The 27,976-nt window shown below is 49.3% G+C and overlaps 1 protein-coding gene across 3 annotated transcripts; it reads left to right on the plus strand.

The window, feature by feature from the left end:
* Positions 1 to 9,605: 9,605 nt before the first annotated feature.
* Positions 9,606 to 27,677, plus strand: LOC128916686 (DEP domain-containing mTOR-interacting protein-like). 3 transcript variants are annotated; one of them, XR_008469034.1, is made up of 9 exons: positions 9,610 to 11,291; positions 18,600 to 18,778; positions 21,006 to 21,129; positions 22,392 to 22,570; positions 23,199 to 23,384; positions 23,775 to 23,915; positions 24,239 to 24,309; positions 25,373 to 25,493; positions 26,110 to 26,206. XR_008469034.1 is itself a non-coding variant. In XM_054218664.1 (9 exons), exons 1-9 carry the CDS (start codon positions 10,630 to 10,632, stop codon positions 27,523 to 27,525), a joined length of 1,773 nt encoding a protein of 590 aa, XP_054074639.1. In that variant the 5' UTR covers positions 9,616 to 10,629; the 3' UTR covers positions 27,526 to 27,677. The 3 variants fall into 3 exon arrangements, 1 of the variants encoding a protein (XP_054074639.1); XM_054218664.1 differs by lacking the exon at positions 25,373 to 25,493 and adding an exon at positions 27,400 to 27,677 and having other exon boundaries at positions 9,616 to 11,291; positions 26,110 to 26,214; XR_008469035.1 differs by lacking the exon at positions 25,373 to 25,493 and having other exon boundaries at positions 9,606 to 11,291; positions 23,227 to 23,384; positions 26,110 to 26,172.
* Positions 27,678 to 27,976: the final 299 nt, after the last annotated feature.

Raw genomic sequence — 27,976 nt, forward strand, 5'->3', positions numbered from 1 at the left:
GTCTTGTTGGAGGAGAGTAACTGACATTAACAGCGTGACTATGTCCTGATGTGCTGGTGCCATGCATGTTCTTCGCTGCCCGTAACGAGGGAGGAAGGAAGCTGCCAGCGTTGATGCCAGAGCCAGACCCAGCTGTTTCATCTTTTTATTTCATTGGCGTTTCCTAGTCTAAATGCTGATTTTAAATTTATTTGAATTAGGAACAGTTTTAAGACAACGTTGGTTGCCTCCTTTATTTAAAGAGCACTATAACACAGAAATTAAAGTGGTTGTAAATAGATTTATGTACTCAGAGCTTCTTATTAGCTTGTCTACAAAGGCACTTATCACAGGAGAAAAGGTAACTTTTAAAGCAGTTTTTCTCTGCAAGAAACAAGGTTCCTGTGATGAATCCTCCGGCTGGTGGTGATGCTTCACATCCACATTCCGGTTTCCTTTGTTAGCCAAACAGCTGTGTGAGTTGTCCAAATGATTCATGATTGCACTGAGCTCTATGTAAATTTAAAATATCTTTTATTATGTTCTTGGTCAGCAGGACTAAATCCTGCCTGCCTTGTAGAAGTAACTATTGATTTTTTTTACCCAAAAAAGTGGACATTTGGGTTGGGTAATGGCACTGGTATGATTCCACTGATAGTGATTCTTGCCATGATGTCCTGTGTTAAGGGCTGCTCTGTGTGTTGGATGCAAAGTTTTTAGTTGGGATTACTTTGAGTAATAGGGATGTGGTGGTTCTGGAGGGAAGCTTTTGTCCCTCTGTTCTGACAGCTTACGGAGGGCAATGACCTAGAAATGTACGAAATACCATGGAAAGCAATATTCATAGAATGGTTCAGGTTGGAAGGGACCTTAAAGATCGTCTAGTTCCAACCCCCTGCCCTGGGCAGGGACACCTCCCACTAGACCAGGCTGCTCAAAGCCAAAATAATGCGTATTCGGAATTTCAAGCTGAGCACAGTCAGCAAAAGCTGATAGAAAGAGCGTAGTCTGTAGATCAGAAAATATCAGTCATTGACTTGCGGGAGAACAGATCACTGCTACGGTTACAGTGTCCATCTCCTTTCTGCTGGGTAAATGTTTCTTTGTCCCCTCACAAGCTGTCGTCTTTGTGCTCTGATCCCAGTAACAGGAACAAGTCCAGTTTAAGGTGTTTCACCATTATATAGCTGTTTCCGTGTGCTCTCATAGCAGGTGCAGGCGCAGATGACGACTGTCTGGGTTTCCTGGGGTTCACAGCTCACTGATTTTAAGGAACCAAAGGTTTGTGCCTTCTGAGGTGTCAGAGCAGGCAGCGGGGACGTGTCCTGGTTTCCCTTCTGGTGCGTTCTGCCTTTTCCAGCAGGTTCATCAGCAGGTGCTCAGCCTTTTCCTCCACACTTTTGGCTCTCAGGAGCTGCCTGACCACCATTGCCTTCCCCAAATTCCACTGGCTTAGACCAGTACAGAAGTACCCTGGTACAAAACAGGCGTCAGACCAGGGTGAAGGCTGTTCGCTGCTTTGACCAAGGTTTGCAGGATGCGGCCGCTGGGCGAAAGCTGGAAGTCCTGTGAGGAAAGTGAAGTGGAGCTGGGTTGTCCTGTTGGGAAGCTGTAAAACCCAAAGCCCTGATGTGCATGCAGAGCAATCATTCGTCATCTGTTAAGTCACTAATTTGCAAGAAGGCCAAGGCACGTTGTCTGTCTGTCTTGGCTCCAGCTGCTGGGGCTCTGTCAGCAAGAACCTGCATCTCATCAGGAATGCAGCAAAAGAAAGGTGAGCCGCCTCTTCTGAGCAGGTTGCTGGTTCTTGTAGGTGAGGTGAAACTTCACCGTGTTTTTTCAAATGATGCTCTGCCAAATGGCTGAATTCACCAGCGCTGCCACAATGGCGATGTTTAAACTGGCTAAAAACGGAAGAGATGAAATAAACACTGAAAAGAGCTCCTAGGAGAAGCCTACTCGTACTGAGAACGAGCGGGAGAGACTGAGTCTCTCTGGTGGGGCTGGTTACAAGGACTGCCAAGAACACAGTCGTGTTGTGCCTCACCAGGATCGCGATCGCTGCTCAAGCAGGAAAATCCAGTGCTATCAGCTCTTCACACTTTGTAAACCGGTTTTTGTCTTTCCCTTTAAGCTCTGCCAAAGCGTGCTCCCTCGGAGAGGCTGTTCAGCTTTGCTGAGGCTGTTGAATTTTACAATAGATAAATCAGCTTCTGCCAGGAAACACAGAAAGGCTGGAGTGTGTTTATTAAAAAAAAAAAAAAAAAAAGTTCGCCACTTCTTATTGAAGTGTTACTGCTTAATATCAGCAGTTCTGCCACTGGGTTGCTCATGTTGCCTTAAATATAACGGTGTTTGCCTATCTAGGGCAAAACCCACTTGTAGATACAATTCTTTTTCCCTACTCTGCTGACATGGATGCTTTATGTATTTGAATCGATGTGCCAGACTATATGAAGGCTGTTTGGATCACGGTCAAGCTAGGAATTTTCTTCTTTACGGAAATCTTTACGTGTCGTTATTGCAGAGAAGCTTGTTACAGGTCAAGAGTGAATTGCTCTTTTCGCTCTGGGGTCACAAATTTCTATCGACTCCAGCCATCACTGTCACTTTTGGGGTGTGCGGCAGTGCAACACTCTGGGCTTCAACTGCAAATTTAGGCTGCCGAGACGGGGCTTAACCGTTCAGCTGAGGCTCCCCAGTGTTCCTGCGGAATAGGGGAAAATAGAGTCGGCATCTAAACCCACTCGTGAGTCTCTTGCCCACACCAAAGTGTGTCTCTAAGCTGGCTGTAGAACTTGGTATGGAGTACAAAGTGCATCAAAGAACTGGAATAAAACTTCTTGTGTAGCCAAGGCTGCTAGTGATACTCAAAATAGCGAAATTAGACCTTTGGAGGACAGATTTACCTTACTCTACGTCTGTTAAATGCCTGTCCTCTCTGTGATGGTGGTTATGAAGGGCTTTCTTCCATCTGTGAAAGCCACTCGCACCCTGGGCTCTGCCGGTGGTGTGGTCCGGAGAACCTGCCTTTCTCCCTTCATCACCCATCTCCTTCCAGAGCCCGCGAGGTGTGGGAGGAGAAATGGCTCAGCCGTGTTTTGTCGCCGTGCCAGTGGAAGAGGAGGTGCGGGAAGGAAACTGAAGCTGACGCGTGCAGACGAATTATGTCTGAATTTCAGTGCCCGTGGGAAACACTCGTGCTGTGAGTAGTTGCCCAGGACCAGTAAATCGTCCGTGGTCTGTTGTGCATTTGCTTGTGTAGCCTTAACACAAGTTAGGCGCTGCAGGGTGTGATCCTTGGGCTGAAACCCCTCCGGATCAGTCCCAGTGCCCCCCTCTCTTGCGCCGGTTGCGATGAAGGACCGGGGCAATGTCCCAGCTCACGCGGAAGATGGTGCTCCCCGAGCCTGTGGTCAGAGGGACGCTGCTGGTGCAGAGCATTGCTTCTCCGTCCTTCCTCTAGAGGGGATTGTGTTACTGTGCGTGGCTGGTGAAGGAACCTAGCTTAAATGAGGCTCGGATGGCTGGGTGCAGGGTTAGAAACGTGTTCCTGCGCCTGTTTTCTGCTTCTCCGCAGCCCCGTCCTGCCCTCTGCCTTTGACTCGCATGCTGCGTTAAGCCTACACGACGCGAATTCCTCTCCTCCAGCCACACACACGTACCCCTTTGATTTTACTTGCCACCTTTGGATTTTAGCTCTCCCTTCGCTGTGGCTGGATGCACCAGCCTGGATGGAGGCAGGTTAAAGCTCAGGCTGTAACAAATACCAGGTTCTAGGCTGTGACATTAACCCCTGTTATCCTGGCCCTTTGCTGTTTAACCAGCGTGATGGCCCTTTCTTTATGATGAGGAAGCAGCAGGCCTGTGGTACGGAGCCAGGAGAGGGCTGTCCTCTCCATCGCTCCCAATGCAGGGGTGGCGCAGCAGAAGCCAACAGTTCTCTAATGGATCGTGGTAGGATCACGCTTACCCTGCCAGGAGCGGGTTCCTTTGGCTGTGTTCGGTGAAGGCTAATTGTAACATAATTAGCACATTGCCGTTACAGCATGCGACTGGAGACTCTCCCACCTCTGAAGCTTGAGAGTTCCTTCTCATGAGGGTCTAGAATTGGCCACTGCATGTTCCGTGCAGTGGCTGGCGTGGCCCTGGCCCAGGTTAAGGTCTCCAGACCGTGGTGGGGAGCGGGGAGTGCAGCTCTGCAGCCTCTTCCTCCTGGGAGGCTTTTGTGGAGCGGGAGCAGCAGGTGCATCTCGCAGACCCCCAGAGGAGGGACTGGGAAGTCCCCATGTCCCCGTCAGTGGTCTGCAACACCCGACTTTGATCTTAAAGACCACGCTGAAGAGCCGCACCCTCGGGGTGAGCAGTGGGAATGAAACTCATCTGGCTGGCTTTAAAATCTCACACCTGAGCACTGGCATGGGAGCGGAAAGTTAAGGACTATTGAAAGTTTTTAATTGTTCTTCTAATAGCTGCTGAGGAACGGGGAAGTGAAGGTGACGCAGGTTCCATGTCTTGTTGCATAAGAGTGTTTCTTTTGTTGTTGTTCTTTGTTCTTTGTCTGTTGTTTTGGGTTTTTTTTCCCTATAAAAACTTCCATTAGTTCATTACGAAGATAACTATTTGGTGGCATTTTCATTAAAGCTGCAGGTCCTGAAGCAATGCAGTTGTGGGAGAATTTCATTTTGCAGAGTTTTGGGGTGGGTTTTGTTTTGGTTTTTTTTTTTTTTTTTTCAGGCTAAAGTTCTGTTCTTTGTCATTACGCAGAACCACGACTGAGCTGTAATGGTTTAAAACTTTAATTTGCTCTTTTGAAGCCAGCCAGATTATTTTGACTTACATTTAATTGCTTGGGGTTAGCAGTCCTTTTTTTCTGTGGAAAGAAGCAATATGTATTGCTCTGACATCCAAATTTATTTTCTGGAGCAAAATGAAGGACTCTCAATGACGTGAAAGCTGCAGCTTAGGTTTATAAGTGGCTAATGAGAAATTGCTGAATAACGTGCTCATTTTCTGCCACCAGAAGGTAATAAATCTTCCCAAACTTTTCGGGCTCTAAGAACGCTGCTCGTTATCAGCTTCCAACACAGAAACGAAGGAGTCTCCATGGTGCCCCACGCTTCCCTGCTGCACAGCAACCTCAAGGCTGGCTTTAATGGCCACGAACCCATTGCCCTGGCTGCTGTGGGGTGAGAGATCTCCACGCGAGGCTCTCCCGGTGTTGCTGATCTGCTATTTTAACTGTTTTTCTGCGGAGGTGTTTGCTGTGAGGCGGCCTCCGGCATTTGTTGTGGCACTGACATCAACGAGTTAAGCAGCAAATAGCCCCAGGGGTGGATTGGGAGCTTTACAGCCGAGTATAAACTTATTTTCTGAAAGCAGCAGGGAGAGCCTGGCTGGGAACATTGCTGAGCTCTGCCCAGCCCCGCTGGCGGGGCTCCAGCCCAGGGGAACACACCTTGCTGGGGACCTGCAGTTGTCCCCTCGGGAAATGGTCTCTGGCAAGAACAGCTCGCTGTCAGCTGGCGTGGGGCGGCCTTTCTTGCTCAGAGGAAACGCAGGCCCTGCAAAATCAGGGATTTTATTGTGTTGTTGATGTTGGCTGTGAAGTCTCTTTTTTTTTTTTTTTTTTTTTCTTTCTTTCTTTTGCGCTAAGCTGAATCGAAAAGAAGTGATGGCCAATTGCCAGCTGCAGACTGCTGGCATCGTCTGTGCCAGCTCGGAGCAGGAAAAATCTGAATCTCAGGCTGCCGCCAGGCTCTGCCGCCCTGCGCTGAGGATTCCTGCAGCTCCCTGCTTACCTGCAGGAAATGCGGAGCCTGGGCTGCTGTGAGGAGGGCAAAATTTAGGCAAAGGACTGAGGCAAAATTTGCAGTCGCTGACAAGGATGGCTGTGTGACAGCTCGTGGCGTCCTCTGTGCTCACTCCTGACCTGCTGCTGCAGAAAAGGAATGGTTTACAAACAGTTTTTCATCTTTTGATGACTTGTGCGTTGGTAATTTAAAACCAAACTCATCTAATTCCTTTTTCTCAGCCCTTCTTGGGAAAAAGAAGAAAAAAAGCATTAAAAAAAAATAATCGGTGGGTGCTAAACCTTCCACTTGGCGTTGTAACGATGTTGGGAGGTGAAAACCAAGAGAACTGGCTGTACCCAGAAGTGCCTCTGTCTTTTCTGAACGCTTAATGAGTCGAACTGTTTACTAATCTAGAGAAACAGAGAAATTCGGCCACTCCGGATCCTCCGGAGAGGAGACCCAGGTGCAGCGGCTCTGCAGCGCTGTATGCATGCTCATCGTAGCCTTGGACTCCAAAGCCATGCTATGAATAGCAGCTTTCATCTGTAGATCTAGCTGATAACCAGTTAAGTCTAATTAATCCCTGCATGTATGGGGAGTGGGGAAGACATGTCTAGGGATATGTCAGCCCTGAAATGCTGTCACCTCCAGGATGGAGTCAACAGCAGCTCGCTTGGTGGTGGGGGGAAGGTGTCAAGTCCGCGAAGGACGCTCCTGAGGTTACATCAGAAGCTGGTGCTGTGAGGATGGGGCACGGATGGCTTTGGTTTGACATCCCTTCTCTCCTGAAGTGATGAGGTGCTCTTCCCCCTAAATGCCGCTGTAAAAATTCCCCAAGGTTGTGACATTCCAACCGCTGTGCTGGTGGGGAGCAGGAGTTCCTCCAGGCCGGGATCCTTGCTCTGGTGTGGACCAATAGCAGATGCCAAGGAAAGAGGATGAGAAACGGTGAGTAACCTCCTGCTAACATATTCCTGCAGCTCCCAGCAATGAAGGCAGAAGTAAGCACCTGGATTACCATGTTTAATACCAAGCCTTGTCCCGCATGAATTTGCCTAATCCCTTTTTTTAATCCATTTACATTTTGAGGCTTACTATCCAATGGTGATCAATTGCACAATTTTAATTTTATGCTGGTGAAGGGGAAAAAAACATTCCTATAGCTTGTCTCAAGCCTCCTGACTCATTTTATGGGCTTGGCCCCTGGTCCTTGTTGGGAGAACAACTACTCCATAGTCACCTTCTCCTTAACAGGTGTAATTTTGCAGTGGTCCTCTCTCCTCTCATGAGAAGTCTCAGTCCATCTGGCCACCCGTCATCCCACGGGCAGCTTCCCAAGCACGGCTCCCCCATCCTCACCAGATCCGGACATCACCGGCTGCCATGCCAGCCCTCTGCTCCCTCCACCGAGTACCCTCAGGGCCTAAGAAGGGGAGATAATCTGCTTTCAGTAGCTTCTCTTCCTTCTTTTTGTGGCTTCAGTAGAAACATTAATGTCTAATTTAAAGGGTACATTTTACAAGGTTGTTTAAGCCTTTTTTTCCTCCTATGTTTTCCATGAAAGAAGCTGGCAAGAGCTGAAGTCCGTTACCTTGTTACTATAACAGCAAAATATTCACACTTGGGCTCCGAGCTTCACTTTAAATAGTCTCTCCTTTTCCTTTTTTTTTCTTTTTCTTTTTTCTTTTTTTTTTTTCCCCCTTCAGGAAGTGTCATGGTTTAACCCCAGCCAGCAACTAGGAACATGCAGCCGTTCACTCACTTCCCCCCACCCCGAGTAGGGTAGGGAGAAGAGGGAGGAAAACCCCAGAAAACTCAAACATGTGGGTTAAGATAAAGACAGTTTAGCAGAACAGTAACAAAAAATAAAATAATAATAATAATAATGGTAAAACAATATACAAAAGTATTCGATTCCCCAGCCCGTTCCAAGCAGGGATTGTGGATTCCCACCCCCCCAGCCAGCTCCCGGGGGGAGCGGGATGCACTGCTATGGAATACCAGCTTACTGAGCATGGCGTCTGTGGTGGGGGTTGTTCCTTCGGCCAGCTTGTCCTGTCTCTGCTCCCTCTCAGCTTCTATGGGAAGCTGAAAAAGTCCTTGACTTAATATAAACATTACTTAGCAATAACTAAACCAATATCAACATCGTTCTCATACTAAATCCAAAAGACAGCAGCTGCTAGGAAGAAAATTAACTCTATCCCTGCTGAAATGAGGAGGGGAAGACATTTGATATCCGATGAACAAAACGGCAGCAGTTTCTCCCTAGCTGAAGTGAAGAATACCAGGCCCAGAAAGAAAACAAAAGGGGGAAGCCCTGGTCTCTTGTGCTCCTCCACAGTGGGAGGACGTGGTCATGGGACCGGCCAGAGCAGCAGGGGAGTCCTCTCAACCCACGATTATGGTGGTAATGAGGTGACATTAACCTTGGACCATTCTGCTTTTAGCTCTGTGTTACCGTTTCTGCCGTCAGAAGCAGCCCTTGCCACGCGGCGCGTGCAGGAAAGCGGCTGCCTGCGGGTGCTGTGGTTTGGCAAACTCCAAAGGAGCCACGGGCTGGGAGAAGGGCTGGGCTGTGTGGTGGCTCTGCGGGTCGGGTGGCCTGCGGATGATGGATGAGAGCCGGGACTTCAGCTCAGCACCCCGTGCCCCGCTGTGTGCGGGCAAGGCGCGGGAGCCTGTGCTGGGGCAGTGATAGCACGGGCAGGTTTGGGGAGCTCTCCCTGGGGCACGCATCCCCATTCCGAGTGAAGGATGCCGTAGGGACAAGCCCTTCCTGCCCTGGGAGCAGCTTCAAGGCCCTTTTGCTGGGACTGGCACAGACCCGCCAGCATCAGCGATGTTGGACTGGACTCCAGGAGACAGCCCGAGAGCTGCTGGCCACGAGCACAAGGAGAGTCTGTTTTCCTGCATTTATGGCATGGCGTAGTAGGCAGGGCACGGGAGAGAGGAGGCTCCAGGAGAGCCTGGATAGAAGCAGCCTTGTTGGTGCAGCCGGTTGCTGCTGCTCTCCACGCAGCCGGGTTGCAGCAGCTGTTTGACTCGGATGGGAGCATGAGACTGGGGTTCCTTCAGCCCCAGTAGCTTCACCTCTGCCACGGCCTCATCAGCGGGGAGCCAGCCGTGATGCTGGCCAGAGGAAGCCCAGTGTGTCTCCAGCTACAGCTGTGCCTCTACCCTGCGCCGCCTGCTCCTTCCTGCTCTGCCCCCGTCTCTGCATGGGCAGAAACACCTTCTCCCACCTTCTCTCCCTCTGCTCGGACTGCGCTTTGTATTTGGCCGCCTGGAGACAGGCAAGCCTTCAGCCTCCCTGAATGCTTGCAGAGGAGCACTGACATCTCTCCTGGTGTCTGGTGCCCGTCCCATCCAGGTGGGCAGCGGTACCCTCTGGGGGAAGGTCCGTGATTGCATCCTGATCAACGGAAAGGATACAGACGTGGTGGAACAACTCACGCAAATGGGTGAAAGCCTGGTGTAGGGCTCTGCTATGGGACAGAAAACCTAGAGGGTGTCATGAAGTCAACCAAGTTCGCAGCCATCCAAGCAGGGAGAAGGCAGCTGTCGGAGGGGGAGGTGACAGCACCTACGGCCCGCAGCAAAGTGATCCTGCAAACTGCACCCCGGGGAAGGAGCTGCACGGCCTGTACCCAGCCTTTGTAAAGGTGGGCACCTGCAGAACAGCACACGCAAGAGCTGGGTCTCTTCTGGGGCGGTAGGAAAATCCCTTCCTGACTCGGCAAAAATTAGCAGTTTGTCAGCGACTGGGTGTTACTGAGCTCTGCACCCCAGCCTGGACTCTGAAGAGCTCGCAAGGCATTTGTCTCACCCTCTGAAATGTTTCAGCGTTCACCTCTTAGGAATCCAGGAGCTCAGCTATCACCATCTAAAAATCTTACTTCTCAGGTGACAAAAGGAAAGTGTTTCAATGATTCGCTTTTGGGAGAGAGGTCACAAAGGGTGAGGAAGACACTGGAGGCACAGACAGCCCAGGGCCAGCTCGGCCAGGGGCAGGTGGGCTGTAAGAGCTGGTCCTCCTCCGTTCTCCTGCCTTCCTACAATCGCAGGCGGTGTTTTAGGACACTGAGCTCGTTCAGGAGCACCAAGGCTGCGTGGTCCCACGTGCCGGCTCGCTGGGCAGGAGGCACACAGCTCTCCCTTTGATTTCCAACCTTGGCCCCGGCCGCTGCGGTTACGCTTCCCGAAACACCAACCTGAGCTTGTTTGGCTTAGCGATGTTATGGTGCAGGGGGAAGGTCAGCCTGGAAGGGTCTGCTTGGGCTGACAGAGATACGGGCTAACTAGCTCCTCACTGATGAACTGCTGCTGAAGATGATCTAACTAAAGACAGCGTTTAGTTTACTGGTACTTTATGAGGCTGCAAATTGAAGCAGATTCTCCTTAGCTGATAGAATTTCCTCCCCTTCCCTCAACCTCATCTCCCCCACACTCTCTTTTGGTAGGTTTCCTCCCTCTTTTGCATTTTGGAGGTCTGGTCCTTTATGCCAGCCAGTATTTTGCACTCCTGCTTTAACTAATGGAAATATAATTGCACACGCATCTGCTGGTAATGATGGATGGTAGTTAACCATCTCCACATCCCAGATCCTCCACCTATTTCTTTGCTAAGCACCATCTCTTTCAGGTCAGCTCTGGCCTGTAGAAAATATCCCAATAGTGGAAATGAGCGGTAGGAGCTGAGGCAGGTATCGGCGCCTGGAGGCAGGTTTTAAAGGCTGTCACCAGTAGCACCATACAAACAGCTTGGCACCAGCGGAGTCCCAGACTCGTCGGTGCCAGCTCTTGCTAATTACAGCCTGTGCTTCTTTGTCCAACCTCTGTGACGGCAGCTGCAATGAAGAAGGGCTCAAGCTGCTCTGAGCCCACTTTTAGCAAGTGTTGGCCACGGCGTTGGATGCAGCCTGCTCTGGGGAGAGGTGGAAAGCCCTTAGGGAAGAGGCTGGGAGCAAGCCACATGGCTTGCACTGGGGAATGGCACGTCTTGAACCCTTCACAGGAAAGTTACAGCATAAGGAGGGACTTGCTTTGTCCATCTTACCAAACCACGCATCCGACAGCTTGTGTATGGCCGGACCCTGCTGGACTCATCTACGCAGAGTGCGCGGAAAGGATGCTGTCCCCAGCCTGCCACCTTCCCGGCTCTCAGCGGAAGCCTTGCTGGAGCCGAGCGGGTGAGAAACCAGCAGAGCCAGCATCGGATTGCAGCAGGCTCCTCCTCCAGAGAGGGAAGGAGAGGCGGCGAGCCGGAGCCAGCAACTCCAGGCTGCCTACCTGCACCTCGCCAGCCGGGCTGGGGACCGCGCTGGGGGCCAGCATCTTCCCAGCCCGCATCCCATGGGATGTGCGGGGCCCCCGGTGTTCCCTGCTGCCCCGGGAGCATCTCCCCACTGCCGCCCGCATCCAGCCCGGCATGGAGAGCCTGAGCAGCAGCCTGAAGAAGAAAGCCACGGAGCAGCACTACAGGGCAGAGGTGATGATCGCTGGAGAGCAGCTGAGGTAGGAGGGGATGGGGCCCTCCTCCTGGCTGTACCCGGGGGCTCTGGGCTCTACCCCGTCAGCAGGAGGCTCAAAGCTTTCTCCTTAGCAAGTGCTTTCCCCCCAGGTGCTGATGTCTCCCCTCCCCAGTATCTGCTGGTCCTTCCTTCACCCACCAAACCGGTGGTGAAGCAGGTCCTTTCCCGTGTTACCTTGTCCTGCTGCTCCTCTCTGGGCATCTCCTGCCCTCTGCCTCTGGGTGCCAGGGGCCTGGCAGGTGGCTTTAGATGGCAATGGGATTTTTAAATCCCTTTGCATCCTCCTCTAAACCCAGAGCCTGATGTGGTGGCACTGAGCAGCCTCCCCAGGGTCCCTGGTCCCTGGGGGCAGCACCGCCTCCGGTGGCATTGGGACTTTTGGAGGTGATTTGGGAGGTCATCCCATGGGTGCCATGCACCTGGATTGTTTCGCACAGCAACACGTAGGGTCTTCCCTCTCTTGAAAGTCACTTTTGGGAACTCCTGCTGGTTTGTCGTCCCAGTTCTTCAGCAACTTCTGAGATTATTTTTTTTTTTTCCTCATGAAGGCAGAAATACGTTCTCCTATGCAAGAAAACCTGTGTGCCTGAGAAAACGTGTTCTTTGTGTGCCTGAGGTCAGACTCCCTCCCCCCACACCCCCTCCCCCTTGCTTCTAAGCATGCAATATTTGTCTCTTGAGCAGAGTTTGCTTGTGTGTATCTGGAGCCGTTCTCTTTGTTTAGTTTTGAAATGTGGGTGGAAAATAGGAAATATACCCTTGAGTAATGTAAAGAGCCCAGAGCCCAAGTCTGCTAACATCAGATTCCTAAAATTAGCTCTGTGTCGCTATGTTGCCCATTCTCAGTGAGTCATGTTAGCTTTAGCTTTATTATTTGTACTGTATCAAGGACTGATAACTTCCAGCTAAGGGTTAGGGCCACATCTTGAAAACACAGGCAGTGGCCAAAGCGGCTGGATTTTAAATACGTAGTGATGGTTAGCCACATTCCCAGCCGATTGTCTTTCACTAATATTACCGTCCTAGCTCCAGAAATGAAATCTTTTCCTTAGGTAGTGACGGGCAGAGCTGCTGTTGGGGGGGGGGGCTGCGTTAACCTTTCTGCCTTTGCAGTGTTCGCAGCCCACGTTGTGAGCGAGGCTTTGGAAAGGAGCTGAACGCTCTTATAGGCAAAAGCAGCAGCTGACCCGAATGACTTGCCTTTCAATAACTCAAGGCAAGAGATGTAAAGTCATGACTTTTTCCATCCCGCGGGCAGGGCAGGCTTATTCATATTTATATTTCCAGTATTTTACTCATGTGGAGTGACTGAGGTTTAAAGTAGCCTGGGCCAAAGGAGGGGGAAAGGTGTTCGGAAAGAAAATACAATAATGGAGCCATGTGTTAAAGCTGTGATCAGTGCCCGAGCAAGGGGAATGATGTGTCTTCCTCACGCCTTTGGCAGGACAGGAGTGTGTCAGATCCTGGAGCGTTTGGCGATTGTGACTGCAAGGAGGAGAAGGGGATACAATAAATGTGTTTGTGAACTCTTCTACTATAGTGTGTGCTACCTCTTATAAGAGAGGTAAAGGCATAGTACAAGTGTTGCACACTTCGGAAAACAAATAATACCAAGTCATTTTTTCATCCCAACATTTGTCTGTAATCTTCACTCCTTGTTGTCAGTGTGAACGTACCCTGAGCCTTTAAAAAGGATGCTGAAAGCCTGAAGGGAGAAAAGGTTTGTGCAGGGAGGGAATATCTTTCCATTAGTGCGACAGGGATAAAGTTGAATAGAAAACCCAAAATGTATGTCGTTTCTGGGGCACCCATTTTTTTATATTTTTTTTTTTCTCCTGCACTCCCCCAGTGGCTGCAGTGCCTTGGAGTTTCCTGGCTAGGGAGCTCCCAAAATCTGAGAGTTTTCAGTCCAAGCCCATCGCAGCAGGTTGCAATCTTGAACCGCTTGTTCCTCTTCAGTTTGCTACCCCAGGGTGAACCTGATGCAGGTTGTCTCTGCTGGAAGGAGTGACAGGAGGGGTGGGAAGCACGTAGGAGTGGAGAGAGGAGGTGAGAGCTCTCCCCTCGGAGGCTGGCGTACGCTAAAGCCGGGATGCTGGGAGACACGTGCTGTTTTGCCAATGCTGCAGCGCAGGGAGCGACCCGATCTGCCTTTGGGCAGCCTTGACTGCTTTGTGCCCCCGACCTGCTCTTGAAAAGCTCAAGCTCTTTGCTGCGTGGAGAAGAGTGGGTGGATTTCATCCGGCACGACTGCTCTCCTCTTCGGCGGTGTTTTGTGGGCAATGGGTCTAAAGGCCACGGAAGGACCCCAGTGCTCATAGTGATGGAGAGGTGGGTCCTTCTGCTGCTGGCTTGGCACAGAGCAGTCGCATCCTTCTGCTTTGGTCTGGGCAGGAGCCTGTTCCCAGTGCAGAAAGACCAGGAGGAGCTGCTGGCAGCACGGGGTGTAAAACCTGGGGAGGAGGGTGAAGAGATGGACACCAACCTGTGGCTGTGCTCCTCCTTCCCCTGCAGCTCCTCTGGCTGGAAGGAGACTTGAGGGATGCAGAGCACGCTGAGTGCTCGAGTCTCTCTCTTGTATTTTGGGGATCTTGCAGCCTGGCAGGTAAGGAGTTAATGATACGAATCTCCCCGGGACCTGACCGTCCAATAAGTAGCGATGGGGAAACTGAGGCAGAGAGGCTGGATGACGTCTCAGGCAATGGCAGATGGGGCAGAGACAAATGTCCACATCGTTCTCCCCTGCTTTTCCCCAGGTAAGGAGTAAAGCAGCATGTAAAGGAGCCTTGTGCTCTGCCCTGACTCTGTGAACAGCAAATAATGCTGTTGTATCTACATGAAATCTCAAACATTTGTTTTTCCCCTGTTCTCTGCTTCCTGCCCTGCCTCCCCACTATTGTATTTAATCAAACAAACCTTTGCTCCATCTTTACAGTTCTTTGGCTTCCCAGCAAGTTTGCAAATCCCTCTGAGTTTGCTTTGGCCGGAGGGATGAGTCTGTTCAGTGTCAGGATGCGCTTCCCAGCCAGAAATAGCTGCACAGGCGAGGGGTGAGGGAATGCGTCGTGGGGTTGGCTGGGAACAGCACAGATCCTAAAGGAATCGAGGGGAGAGCGGCCGCTGTGCTTTGGGCTGTCCGTCTGCCAGGGTCCCTTCGCTTCCACGGGGATGCTGCCTTCTAGTCCGTGGAAGGGGAAGAGGAGATTTGGGTCTTGAGTCCCTCCCCATGAAAAAGATGAAGATAATAATTTCCGCCGCTGTTGTGGTCTTAGGTGTGAGAAGGCGGCTGTCTCAGGCTTCATCCTCACATCTGCTGTCACTCTTTTTGTTTCAGACATATAAACTTGCATGAAAGTCACACTACTGGGCGTTGTGTGCTCCTGGGTGGCATTCTGTAAAAGAAGCCCAATTAGTCATTTCTAATTGCAACTAATGGTTTATCTGCACAGAGATATCCTGGGACAGCTACTGCACTTTGAATTCACACCCTGCTGTAATCTGAGTTTCTCAAGTATAGACAAGCCCTTGTACAATCTCTTCTGGATATTCCTCATGGTCAAGTGTACCACTTGTTGTCTGATAACTCTGTTAAGCTGCATTAATCACTCTGAAATGTGAAATATACTCGCTAAATTTATGTCTTGGGCAGAAAAAGTGAGAGGAGAAGGAATAGAATCACGGAATGGTTAGAGTTGGAAGAGACCTTAAAGCCCACCCAGTGCCACCCCCTGCCCTGGGCAGGGACACCTCCCACCAGCCCAGGTGGCTCCAAGCCCCGTCCAACCTGGCCTTGAACCCCTCCAGGGATGGGGCAGCCACAGCTTCTCTGGGCGACCTGGGCCAGGGGCTCACCACCCTCACAGCAAAGAATTTCTTCACGATATCTCATCTCAGACTCCCCTCCTTCAGTTGCTGCTTTTTACTAAGCACTTACTTAGTTGTTTCTTTATTGAGGGTTGTGGGATTTTTGGTGTTGTTTTGTTTTGTTTGTTTGTTTGCTTTTTTTCTTTTTTCCTTTTCTATAAAGATAGGAACGGAAAAGATCCTTTGGGTGACGCATCTCTCCAGGGCCATTAGTTTGTATGTAACTGCTGTGGGAATGTGGACCGAAGTTAATATCCTTGAAAGATCCACCTTGGCATTTGAGATGCTCGAGGTCTGTTCCCGTGGGTAGGAGGTGATGGAGAATGTCCCAGGGAGACGTTCCCTCTCCCTGCAGGCACGTGTGAGTTCTTGGTGCGGAATAGCTATCGCTTTAGGGATTGCTCTGCCTGTGCAACTATGCTACAGCAGAAGTAGCAAGTTTTCCAATACAAGAAAGCCCTTTGCTTCAGAAATTCTCTGATCTGAAATTATGTGAAGTGTGAACACAGCAGCAGTCAAGAGAGGAGCTGCTGGGTGGCTCTCCAGCTGGGACACCCACAACGCCGCTGGGAAAACGCTGGCCTGCCAGAGGAGCAGGGAAGTCCTGCTTGTAACAGCTGAAGTGACTTGAACTCTTGATTCCCTAGAGGTTTGTGTTCCGGTTTTTCTTTTTTTTTTTTTCCCCTTTTCTGTTTACACTGCTGTGGATCTCCCTTTCAACAAGGTTACGCAGGATGAATAATGAATGATGTCTTTGTGGTGACCTTGACAAAGAAACAATTTGGTTACCCAGCGCAGCCTGCCCAAAGCAAACGCGTGTGAAAGCAGCGCTCCGACTGCCGAGCGAGGAGTATTTCATAAGAGTCAATTCTCGTGTTCCAGCAAGCATTTTATCCCTGTGTTATTCTGCCTTTTTTTTTTTTTTTTCCCTTTTGAGGAAGTAATCTGTACATGGGGTAGGTTTTGGCATCTAGAAAACTCATAATATTGCATTACACATCCTTCTTTGGAATATTTTTTTTTATCCAGGTGCGTGATTATAAACCGATTATATCTCATGGTTTCACTGGCTTTGTTTTTGCAACATCCTACACGGACTGGTTGGTAGAGGGTGTCAGCGGAGCTGGTCGAAGATGCAGTTGCTGTTACGTCCTTCTGTGTCTGAAGGACAGGATTTGGCTCCTCTTAGTTGATGGGAAACAGTAAACAAGAGGAAAGTGAAAAGCCCACAAGGACACTCGAGCTCTGCATCTTCCGCTGCCCTGGGTCTGCGGGCAAGGGGGCAAAATTATCACAAACTTAGAACAGCCCAAGAACGTCCATGGTGCTGCTCCAGAGGTGCTTAAATGCCACTTAATTCCTACCCTCGCAATTGTTCCCAATACAATAGTTTCAGAATAAATTTTATTATTATTTTTTTTTTAATCCTAGGTTTTAGCAGTGTTGTTTGCTGAAAAATCTTTTTTCCTTTTCTTTCCTTTCCCCGCGAGATTTGCGCGTTTTCTGCAGTATTCTGAAACAGGATAAAATAAGACCTAGAGGGTAAATAGTATTTTCCCAACCAGTTTCTATTCAGGCCTTGTGTGATTATGGTCTATGTGTTACTGGGGGTAAAAATATATGTGTGTGTGTGTGTGTATATATATATATAGTCTTTATGGACTCCTGCAAACCCTTGATAGCAATAGAGTACTCCTGGTTAAACATTTCTTATCTCTACCAAACATGCCTCTAAAGTGGCGTCCCACTAGCTGATTACTAAGGAAAGAAAGGATATTAAAAATGAGTGTTTGTCTTCTCCCATAGCAGAGGGATGTCGGGGTGGGGAGTCTCTCTGCAGCCGCTGCTCTCTGGGTCTGATTGCATTTTGACAGCGGGCCGTGAAATAAAGGGAAAAGCTACAAACTCTAAAAATAGCAGGCAGCTGTCTGTTGTAGGGTAGACCGTTCCGTTCGGGTAAAATCCCTATGCGGAATGATTCCTGGTCACTTGTGGGAATGAATCTTCCAGGTAAAGAGAGTAAAATACTGAATATAGGCTTCAGTATTTGAGGGAGGCCAGCCAAAGGCAAGACCAGGAGCTGGTTCTGCATGAATCCTTGGGTTAGGTTTTTAGTTACCTGGAAGATCTGAAAATACATTGGGTTATTTTGACTCGTATTAGCCTGAGCATTAATTACATCAATCAATTACTAAATCATCATTCAACAAAAGTTTCTTCTGTTAAGACTTTTAAGACCCTGGTATTTGTAAATCCTACAATAGAGGATAATCCGTTATTATCCGATAGATTTTTAGGATATTTAAAACTTCTCGTACGGTGCCTGGAACTGTTGTCCAGCGTGATGTGGTGCACACATAACTTCTTCAAAAAGAACAGAAGAACGTGAGGCATTAAATAACGAAAGGCTGCAGTGATTAATACCTTTGTAAAATATACTGGCCTGGGGCAAAACTGTGAATTGAAATGAATAATTTGAAACCAGCAACATCCTGGAGTTACAAAGGAGATATTAATTAAACATCTCCCCTCTGAGTCTGCTGCCTGCACTGGGCATTTTCCAGGGTTAGTATTTTGGGAACAGTCATGACTACAGGGCAAAAGCTTGGCTCCTGGACAGAAATCCTGCCAAGCTGTGGGTTGGCTTTGGCTTGAACACATAAGGTCTCTGTGCCTTGTGGCTTGCTTCAGTTGCTAAGGTCCTTTTAAAAGTCAAAGCCATACTCACCTGAGTAACCTTCACTCATATATATCTTTCCGTTGAAGTCACAGACTAGCCATAACCTCAGGGTTTTCAGCATAGGACGCTTGTTATTCTGGTAAACTCTGTCCCAGTCTATCCCAGCTCGAATCAGAAAGTGTCCGGACTGTTGTCCACTCTTGCTGTGGATTAGTGGTCCGTGGATTAGCAGATTGCGCATGAGATCCACCTGGCACTCATCTCTTAGACACACGCAGCAGAAACGAGTGCTCCCGTTACTGCTCCCACCCTGGGCTATGACTGAGACTTTGTCCTGGGGGCAGCTACGTTCCTGCTTTCGTGGTTATGGGGAAGGAGAACTAGACACAGAATTGTGCCAAGACGACAAATATATGTACTATTATTTTTTTTCGGTGTTTTGGCCCTTCTTCACAAGCTTCAGTTAGCTGCTGTGTATTTTTTAGAGGCGTGTTTAGAATAAAAAGACAGGTATGGTTTGGACTAAGCCTGGTGCAGGAGGAGAGAAGGGGATGTCGAAGGGGGCTCCTTAGGATCAACTGATGCAGCCTTGCAAAGCCAAGAGGGGTGGCTGAGTTTATAAGTCGCTGGGTGCTGGCCAGAAGTCCCAAATCATCAGTGGTTTCCCCAGGCTGGGCAGCCGCTGGGCTATTCGACCCAAATTCCCCTGTAGCACCAGCTACGCTCAATGGCCATCTTTCCCTCTAGGCTTCGCCTCCACGATGGGAAGCTCATTAAGGACAGACGCTACCACCTCCGAACATACCCAAACTGCTTCGTGGCGAAGGAGCTCACCGACTGGCTGATCGACCACAAAGAAGCGCCGGACCGAGAGACGGGCATCCGCCTCATGCAGAAGCTGATGGACCACTACATCATCCATCACGGTGGGTGGGTTTCTCTGCTACCCGCTGAGTCTCCCTGGGGAGGTGGCTGTGTATCTAGTCACCGTGTGATGACAACCAGATGACAACCAGATGACAACCATACCAAATCCAGCCCTCTCGTCCCCCCTCTTCTCTAGGGTCCAGAAATAGCTGCCTTGGACCACTGCGATGCAAACACTCTCTCTTGCCGTCTGCTACTTGCTGAGGTTAATGCCCTTTACATTAAGCTGCCTTGAATAAAAATAAACTGTTCTTTATCGCAAAAGCATAAAGCTGAAGCACTGAGTTCTCAGTTAACCATTAACACTTAAACTTGATTATTTTTTCCATCTCTCTAGCCGTCAGTTTCAAATAAATCCATTAGTTAATTAATCCTGTGCAGCATTGGGTACCGGTGCTGTTTTGATTGCTTATTGCGGCCGCGTCCCTCCTGTTTCTGTGAGAATTCCTGGCAGGATGCAGACGTTGACTTTCCAACTTGCCTTATGACCACTAATTTTTGTTAGTCCTACGGAAACGGGGCTGCCGGCAAACCGCAGCACTGCGCTAAGTGCTTTGCAATCGGCTGTCTAAATTGTTTGCCCTCTTCTCCTCTGGGATCCAGCAGATGGTAATTATCTCCTGAAAATCATTGTCTGTGCTGCCTCTTAATGGCCTGATGTGGTTTGAGCTGTTATTCTATTACTTGCTGGAAACACGTTGAAATTGGTCTTCAAATAGCAAAAATGCTTTGGTTTTCTATGGGCGCGGTCCTGTAAGGTTTTATGTTCAATTCCCGATTGCAATGGCATCTGAATCGTTGCTCCTTGGAGCTGTCGAGATGCAAACTGTCACCTCTTAAGACAACCTTCTTGACCTGCCTTCTTGCTTCATGAGCCGTGGGCTTTAGCCTCCTGGTTTGCCACCAAGAGAAAGGCTCAGGAGGAATGATGAACTCCAGGTAATCTGACAGTTTTTAGTACTTTAGCCTTCACCAGAAGGGGAATGAAGTTTTGCCAGTCTGCTCAGAAGAATGAAAAAGTCTTGAAATTTCCACAAGAAATATCTTACGTCTTTTGAATTTCACTCTAGTGGATTATGTTATTGGAGTGAGGAAATCTTTGTGGTGTTTTTTTTTTCCCCTTTGACTATTTTTCTTTGTTTTCTGGGCATATTCTTTACTCTGTTTTTTTTTTTTCTGTTTGTTTGTTTTGTTTTCTTTTTACGGCTGAATTTTCTCCTTGCCTTCAGATGGATGGAGCTGAAGAAAGGCAGGCTGACTGATTTAAGAGCTGGATTGTGATTTTTTTTTTTGGGCTGATTTTTTTTTTTTTTTTTTTTTATTTTGACTTGTAGTCTAGGAATCTCTTACAGGCAAGTTTATTTCAAAGCCGTATCCCAAATATTTACCTCCTAAATGTTGCAACCACTGAAGAGCCATGCATTTACAGACCGTGTGTTCATCCCCAAGATGAAACTGAGGTTTTTCATATAGATTTGATTATTCCAGTAGTATGAACCGAGCTTTGAAGAAGAATTTCTCTCTTGAGGTTGGTTTGCCATGCGAATCATAGAATCACAGAATCTTCATGGTTGGAAAGGACCTTTGAGATCATAGAGTCCAATTGGGCAGGGTTGGCACAAAATGATGTGGAAAAGTTGGTGTCTTTGTACGTTTTAGCTTACAGGTACTTTTGATAGGGACAGAGGTGATTTTTACAGGGCTTTGGATGCAGTATGGGGTTTTTCCCTTCTGTCCTCCAGGTCTACTTACGTGTGGCAGTAGCTTTCTAAAAAAAAGATGATTGAGGCAATTTGGTTTGTTTTCTTTCAGTCTAAGTCAAAACATCAACATTTAAATTTAAAATAAAAACAAACAAAAAACCCACCACCACCACCAAAAAGAAAAAAAAAACCCAACCCAAAAAACTTCTCAGTTTGTTCTAATGAATTATTTTAGAGTCTGGATCAAAATGTAGATTCGAGCTCAAGCTTTCCCGAGGTCTCTTCAGTGGGACTGACCTCTCCCACCGGCACCCGCAGGCATTCGTAAGCACCTAATTTGGGAACCGAAGGCTCGAATGCTGGTTGCTGTGTGGTATCAAGGGCATAGAGGACGACAACCCACACAGCCCCCATGGCTTTTCACCTGGAGATAACACCCTGCTGAGGCTGTGCAGCTCTGTCTGTCCCGCAGGGACTGGCAGCCACCCGCAGCACTGACGTTCCTGCTCTCAACTCCTTTCAGTCTGCGACGAGCACTCGGACTACAAGGACGCCAAGCTGCTGTACCGCTTCCGCAAGGACGACGGGACCTTCCCGCTCAGTAAGGACGTGAAGGTGTTCATGAGAGGGCAGAGTCTGTATGAGAAGTACGTGAGTCCTTCCCCTGCAAAACAACCCTCAGCGCTGGGGCGTTGGGAGTGCGCTCTGCTGGCTGCGCTTGCTGATGATGCCCTACGGCTGGGAGCCACGGCTACAGCTGGCTTTTCTCTTCCTTCTCGGTGCCCTGTGTTGGGAAATGCTATTTCCTGAGCCCTGTCACAGCCGCAGGACAACCGGCCTCTTTGGGGCTGGGACAGGAGCTGTACTCTGAACTCATGGATGTTTTCAAGGGCTCCAAACCAAGTGCAGGCTCTGGGATCCAGTGCAGGGACCGGTCTGCACTTTGAGCATTCCCGGGATGGACACGTCCATTGGCCATTCCCAGCACTGTCCAAGCCTCCCTGGGTGAGCTGCTTCCACCAGCACGATTAGGGCTTATGTCCCACCAGGGTCAGCAGGGTATAGGAGTTCAGGGACCTCATGGGCCTGGATCCCCTGCACCTCGCTTAACCTATTTGCAAAAGTTGTGGTAGGAAAAACTAATTCTCAGACAGTAAAGAAAACTCCTTCCACCTCCAAGCATTTGTTTTCTTTGTGTTGATTTTTTTCTGGCTCTAAATCCGAGTCATCTTCCCAGGCACCTCTCGAGTGTCGTTTTGTTAGGCTGGGTTCAACCACAGACCACCTTCTGGACCCGTTTCCTTTAGCAGCCTCTTCACATCTTCTCCACCCTCACACCCTGGCACCCAGATTCACAAACTGGCCTTGAGGGAGAAGCCCTTCAGCCAGGCGGGCTGTGATTTGGCTGTCTCCAGGACCCTCTGGCAGAGCCGCATCCCTGGTACTTGGCTTCTGCTCGGCAGCGGTGGCCGTGGGACCGGGGAGAGCATCCAGTGCGTGTCATGGCTGAGCCCGCTGCACCCTCTCGTGGAGATACTGGATTTAGCGCTCACATACGCTGCAAACTGAGTATGCGTTCACTGAAACGCACCTTCTCCATCAATTTGGACTATCTGCCATTTGTTGCACGCACTCAGTTGCTTGCGTAGCTTTCCCCTGTGGTCTTAAGCTGAGGTCGCAGCTGAACCGGTTTTGCTGAAGCTGCTTCCTCCGCTGTGATGAAGATTTCCAAAGCTGCCCGACTCCAGCTCTGCATTTCTCCCTCCCTTCCCACTGCTCCCAGGCAGCAGTGTTTTGGCTGGAATGCTTTGCCCGCTTCTCTTGGCCTTGCTTTACCCGGCTGCAGCTCCCGTGTGGGGCTGCAGGGCTGCACAGCATCACGGGGGGGCTTGTCCCACCTCTGTGCCAGGCTGGTGAGCGTGGAAGAGTCGATTCTGAAGGTGAGAGAGGAGAACTCGGTGAAATACCAGAGGACTTTCCTGGGCTGCGAGATGGTCGACTGGCTCATTCAGGAGGGAGAAGCAGAGAACCGAAAGGAAGCAGTAGAGCTGGGACGGGCGCTCCTGGAACATGGGATCATTCAGCATGGTGAGCGAGGGTCCAGCTGGAGCCAGGATGGAAAGCAAGAGAGGAGCGTAGTTGTCAAGGCTGTGCTAGGAACAAATCCCCATTCATGTCATGCAACAAGCGCTGGTCGAGCGCCCACTTGGCGATGGCAATGGGGCCTTTTAGTTCTATGTTTGGAGCCGGTGACCTTTGAAATCCGAGCAATCTTCCACCACCCACAAAGGCTTTGAGTTGAAATCTGAGCTGTTGCCCTTCAGTTCTTCAAAGCCTCCGGCCCGCAGGACTGGGATCCACCCCTGGGTTTTGAGGGCTGGGTTGTGAGGGTGTAACGTTCGGACTCGCTTGGCTGGAGATCATAACCATCTGCAGGAATCAAACTTTTGATTCAGAAGGCAGGGAGTCCTCTGGGTGTCTTGGGGCCGGGGCAGGTTAGAGGGCTGTGACTTGGTGGTGCATCCCTGGGAGGTGGCATCTCTTGGGGAGGTGGCCCTGCTGTTCCTCCTTCCCTGCAGGTTGCCTTCTCAAACAGTCAGAAAAACCGCAACAGAACACAGGGGCATTAAAAACAATTAATCTGGGTCCCTCAGTATATTTGCTACATATTTTTCGCACCCCCTCAGCCTCTCCCTCCTCCCCTGTTCTTTCCTAGTCTCCAATAGGCATCACTTCTTTGACAGCGACATCCTCTACCAATTCTGGATCAACTTTCGACGGAGGTGCCGTCTCACAGAATTACTCAATGAGAACTCTTCTCGCACCCTGTCCGAGAGCCCAGACAGCCCCTTCTGTCTTCGCAAGCTCAACCCGGACCCAGGAAACACCAGCTTTCTCTCCGGTAACTGGGGATGTATTTGTGGAGGGGTGCGAAAGCGAGGATTACATTATCGGAGTATTCCAGAGCTGAGGGTGTTGCTCCAGCAGAGCATAGGGTGTTCCTCCAGGCATTGTATGAAATGATCACCCATCCCACTGGTTTGTGGTGGATGTTGTGATGCAGTTGCGGTCTCTATTGCAGCTCCCCATCCCAGGGCAATAACTCAATTTACCATCAACTCAGCTCTTGGTCCTTCTTTGAAACTAGTTTTATTCTTTCTCAAGAAATGGCTCAAATATTGTCTTCAGCATATGCTTACCTTTCAGATGGGGATCAGGCTGATGGGGCAAGTTTGTTATTTTAAACTGGTCTGTTCCTTCCTTGGGTAATTGTTATTTCTGCCTCTTTCAGTCCAGACCAACAAGGAGATCAAAATTGTCTCAGCGGTTCGAAGGAGCAGCATCACTTCCCTCGCTGGAAACTCCAACCCCTACTTCAGCGCCACTCCTATGCTGGTGTTCCCTCCCGTGGCCGAGTGCAACCCCAAATCAGGTCTGAGCTTCTGCCTTGCCCTGTCGGTGCGCAGGATACATCTATTCCTTCAGGGCAACTCAAGCCTCAGGTCCAAACCTGTTCACTGTCACCTTGGTGACTTGCAAGAGGAGAGGGTCAGCCTCACCTCTGAGTCTTGATTTGAAAAGTCGCGCAAGTGTTTTGAAAGCCATTGAGATGGATGCAAAGATTTCTGTTGTGCAGTTAACTGCAGCTGGTTCTAACATCTGTTCTCCAGCCCATAGCAATCCCCAGGCTGCCTCATGAGGCACTTGCTGTACGAAACCCTTGATTCTGATAGGATCTGTCACCTTCTGCTCTAGTGTTAAAGAGACCCGTCACCAATGAAGAGCTCCTGTCCCCTGGGGCCCCCTACATCAAGAAAACGCTAACCGTAAGTGACCACAGCAAATGACATTGCCAACCCAACGGTACCAGGCTCTCTGACCGCTCTTTGATAGGCTTTCCATCCGCTGCTCTGACCCCTGGATCTTGAAACCTTGAATGCTTGTCACATCATCACAGCTCTCTCTTGGTGCGTCTCAGTGGGTCAATCTCTGCACGTATTCTTGTGGGTGAAAATGTGCATGGCCTCTGCTTTAGTTTAATGTATGTTAAGGGGTAGATCAGGAAAGAGAATGTTTCCTGGACAAGAAAACCCCCATTTATGTTTCATCCAGCTCCACACAAACTGTAGAATCTGTCAAGTCTTGTGACAGCTGAGACTTTGACACACGTCCTCTATCGCACAGTTATCACCTTTATGCACAGCTTTATGCGTCTTTCAGGTTCCTACTGTCAGATATGTTGATATGATCCATCAGCATCTGATGGAGCAGCACCGAATGGGGAGCATCCGAGGGCCACTCTTGCCTTTCTTATGGTAGGCTTTTTCCATAGGCAAGATAAACGCACTGCAAAAATCTCCAGGATGCTGCAGATAAACCCGTGTTTTGGGCTTTTGGTTGTCTAATTATTTCTAAAGCTGTAGGACCGGTCAAGGCAGGGCTGGTGGGTGCTGGGTGTGAATGTTACAAGACGGTTCCTGCCCTGCGGATACCATCGTGCTTGTTTATTTTTTGTGTAAAATTTCTCAGCGCTTTCCTGCCCACCTTTGAAAGGGGGAATCTCACAGTGGCCAGTTTAGGAAGCGAGAGGGCTGGCTTGCCGTACTGGTTTGACACAGGTGGGGTTACAGAGGAGCTGTGGATCAGGTTCCCAAATTAACTGTGCTGTAGAAATTGGTGGGAAGGAGCAAGGAAAATCAAGCTGGTGATTAGCGTGGCATGTATGAGGACATGCCGTTCATTCTCCTCCTGAATGCTCTTGCCCTGCCCTTCAACTCTGCCAGCCTGGGCCTTTCATGGCTCATTTCCTTCTGCTTAGCTGTGCAGTTGCTGTTATTTATTTATACGGGTAATGTGCAAAGTCCTTTGGGAATTCCTTTTCTCTTTTAGTCACGTCAGATGGCCACAGCATTACAGCAAACTGCTCTGACAGGCTGAGATCAGAGTGGGAAAAATTGAGTGGCTACTTCAACCCTGGAAATGCTCTCCTGTGCCAAGGAAAAGGCACCGTGTATGTGCTCTGGAAATGTTCTCAACACGCTCTTGGTGCACGCCTTGCACTTCAACTTCATGCCGCCCGTCCTTCACTCTTCTGCAGTTGCTGGTGGGCAATATTAATCAGAAAGCAGCTTTGCAGAGAGCAATTAACCTGTGGTTCTGCATCTCACTTCACAGAACTGTAGAATACCAGGTTGGAAGGGACCTCAAGGATCATCTGGTCCAACCTTTCTTGGCAAAAGCATGGTCTAGACCAGATGGCCTAGCACTCTGCCCAGCTGAATATTAAAAGTGTCAAATATTGGGGAATTCACAACTTCCCTGGGGAGATTATTCCAATGGCTGATTGTTCTCATTGTGAAAAATAGTCCTCTTGTGTCCAATGGGAATCTCCCCAGGAGTAACTTGTACACATTACCCCTTGTCTTTTCTATATGACTGCTTGTAAAAAGGGAGTCTCCATCTTCTTTGTAGCCACCCTTTGTAGGACCACTTGGTGCACAGCCCTTTCTCTCCCACCCGTGACAGGTTAGGATCATGAGCAGAGGTCTCCGTCTCACTAGGAGCTGTTGCATCTCCTCTATCCAGTCCATACCTTGGTTTCTAAAACCCCTTTCTTCTGCTTGTAGATTGTGGGGGACGCGGTGGGCTGGGGGTTTGTGGTCAGAGGAGGAAGACCCTGCCACATCCAGGCAGTCGACCCAGGAGGACCTGCTGCTGCTGCAGGGATGAAGGTACTTTTTACTCGTGGTGACTTAACAGGAGGCAGGACTTGTGTCCTGGTTGAACTTTTTGGGTTGAACACATCCTCCATGATAATCCCACCTCGCGCAGTGGAGATCAGTCCGATCGAGTTGGCGTGTGGATCTCTGGCAGTGCTGTGAGGGGCAGGGGGAAGGATGCTCTCCGCAGGCAAAGTGCCCCATGTGTGACTGCATGGCGGCGGATTTGCCATTTGCCAGGGCAGCACAGGGGCTGTGGGCAGCTGGACCCGAAAAAACTCTTGTCAAAATTAAACTGTCCCTGTGGTGGACTTTGGAGCTGTCAAAATTTTTTGAGCTGCTAAAATTAAAGCAGACAATTCCCAGTACAGCTCCAGTAACTGTATATAACGCCAGCGAAGCTGGGAAGTAGCAGAGCTTTTATCCTGAATCATCTGCTCTCACAGCTACTGAGGTGTAACACATTTTGTGTTTCTCTGCTACGAACAATGTAGTTCTGCACGGAATGGTTTTCCATGTACATGGAAGCTGAATAACCTTAGACTCGTGCCTTGATTTGACTCACCCAGTGACTTCCAGTATTTCCAGTCCACGTAAAATGAGCTGAGGTCTTGAAACTCATTTTAGACCCAGGCACGTACAGGGTTTGTGTGTAGGGTTTTAGGCGTGAATGGAAGAAATGTCGAGTTTCACAATTCCCTATAAAAACCCCAGCAGCGAGGGAATAATTCTACAATCTGATATTAAGTCTACAGTCACAGAGATATTTGAAATAATGGGATTCTTTAGAGGCAGAGTGCGACTCCTTGTTTGCTTCAGGCGGGATTGGAAGGGGATGGATGAATTTGTTTCATTTACTCAAGAGCCCAGTTAATTTCTCTTTACCTAATCTCATTTACTACTAAATTGCTAGATGTTAATATTGTGCTTCATTTCCATCTGTGAAGTGAACCACTGCTCATAAATGAGTCTTTTTCTCTGTTAGCTCACAGTCTAAATCCCTTTGGACCCTTTTTTTATGATATAGTGATCGTAGCACAATGGTTATTAGTGTAGTTTACGGAGTGGTAATGCTTTTGGGTTTGCGGGATTTCGTAGCAAGTTATTTGCATTGCAGCCTCTGGCTCAAGTCTGTCCCGGGCAGAAGTTGCCATGAAGACATCGGCTGAAGGTAACCTGCCCTTCCTCTCCTTGCAGGTGTGCCAGTTTGTTTTCTCAGTGAACGGAATGTACGTTTTGCACCTGGACTATCAGACCATCAGCAGCCTCATCATGACAGGACCACGAACTCTCGTGATGGAAGTCATGGAGGCCATTGAATGAGCGAAGGAGTCTCATCCCACCGCTGTTTGGAAAGGCAGGACACTCCACTAAGCAAGGATGGACTGTGGGGAGGGACCAAGCTGGACCATTCACTGTGAAATATTAGCCAGGCATTTTAATATATTTTCAAATAAATACACTCTAATGGACAAGTCTCGGATTTTGATGTTGTTGAACAATTTGGCTCTTGAGAAGGGTCTAAGCTCTTGCAGCTCCTTTTTAATGGCAGTGAGGAGAGTTCAGCGCATCCTGAAACCAAGCTTTAGAACAAGCCATCCACCCAGGCAAGCTGCAAGGCAGGTGGTACGAGCCGGTGAGCAGCAATGTTTGATACGAAGCAAGTGAGTACGTCTGAGCTCCCTTGAGTTGTCTGTGCAGTCTACTGAGAACACAATGTGCTTTCCAGATGGCCCGATAAGCCGTGCCATCGACTCTGTCAAGAAAATAAGGA

Source organism: Rissa tridactyla, chromosome 12, assembly GCF_028500815.1.
Source record: "Rissa tridactyla isolate bRisTri1 chromosome 12, bRisTri1.patW.cur.20221130, whole genome shotgun sequence".
In the NCBI taxonomy this organism is placed as follows: Eukaryota; Metazoa; Chordata; class Aves; order Charadriiformes; family Laridae; genus Rissa; species Rissa tridactyla.

Coding starts and splice junctions, on each gene's coding strand:
- LOC128916686 (XM_054218664.1), top strand. CDS start 10,630: ATGAAGAAGGGCTCAAGCTGCTCTGAGCCCACTTTTAGCAAGTGTTGG. Junction 24,310..26,109: donor ACATCAAGAAAACGCTAACC/GTAAGTGACCAC, acceptor TTCTGCTTGTAG/ATTGTGGGGGACGCGGTGGG. Junction 26,215..27,399: donor CTGCTGCTGCAGGGATGAAG/GTACTTTTTACT, acceptor CTCTCCTTGCAG/GTGTGCCAGTTTGTTTTCTC.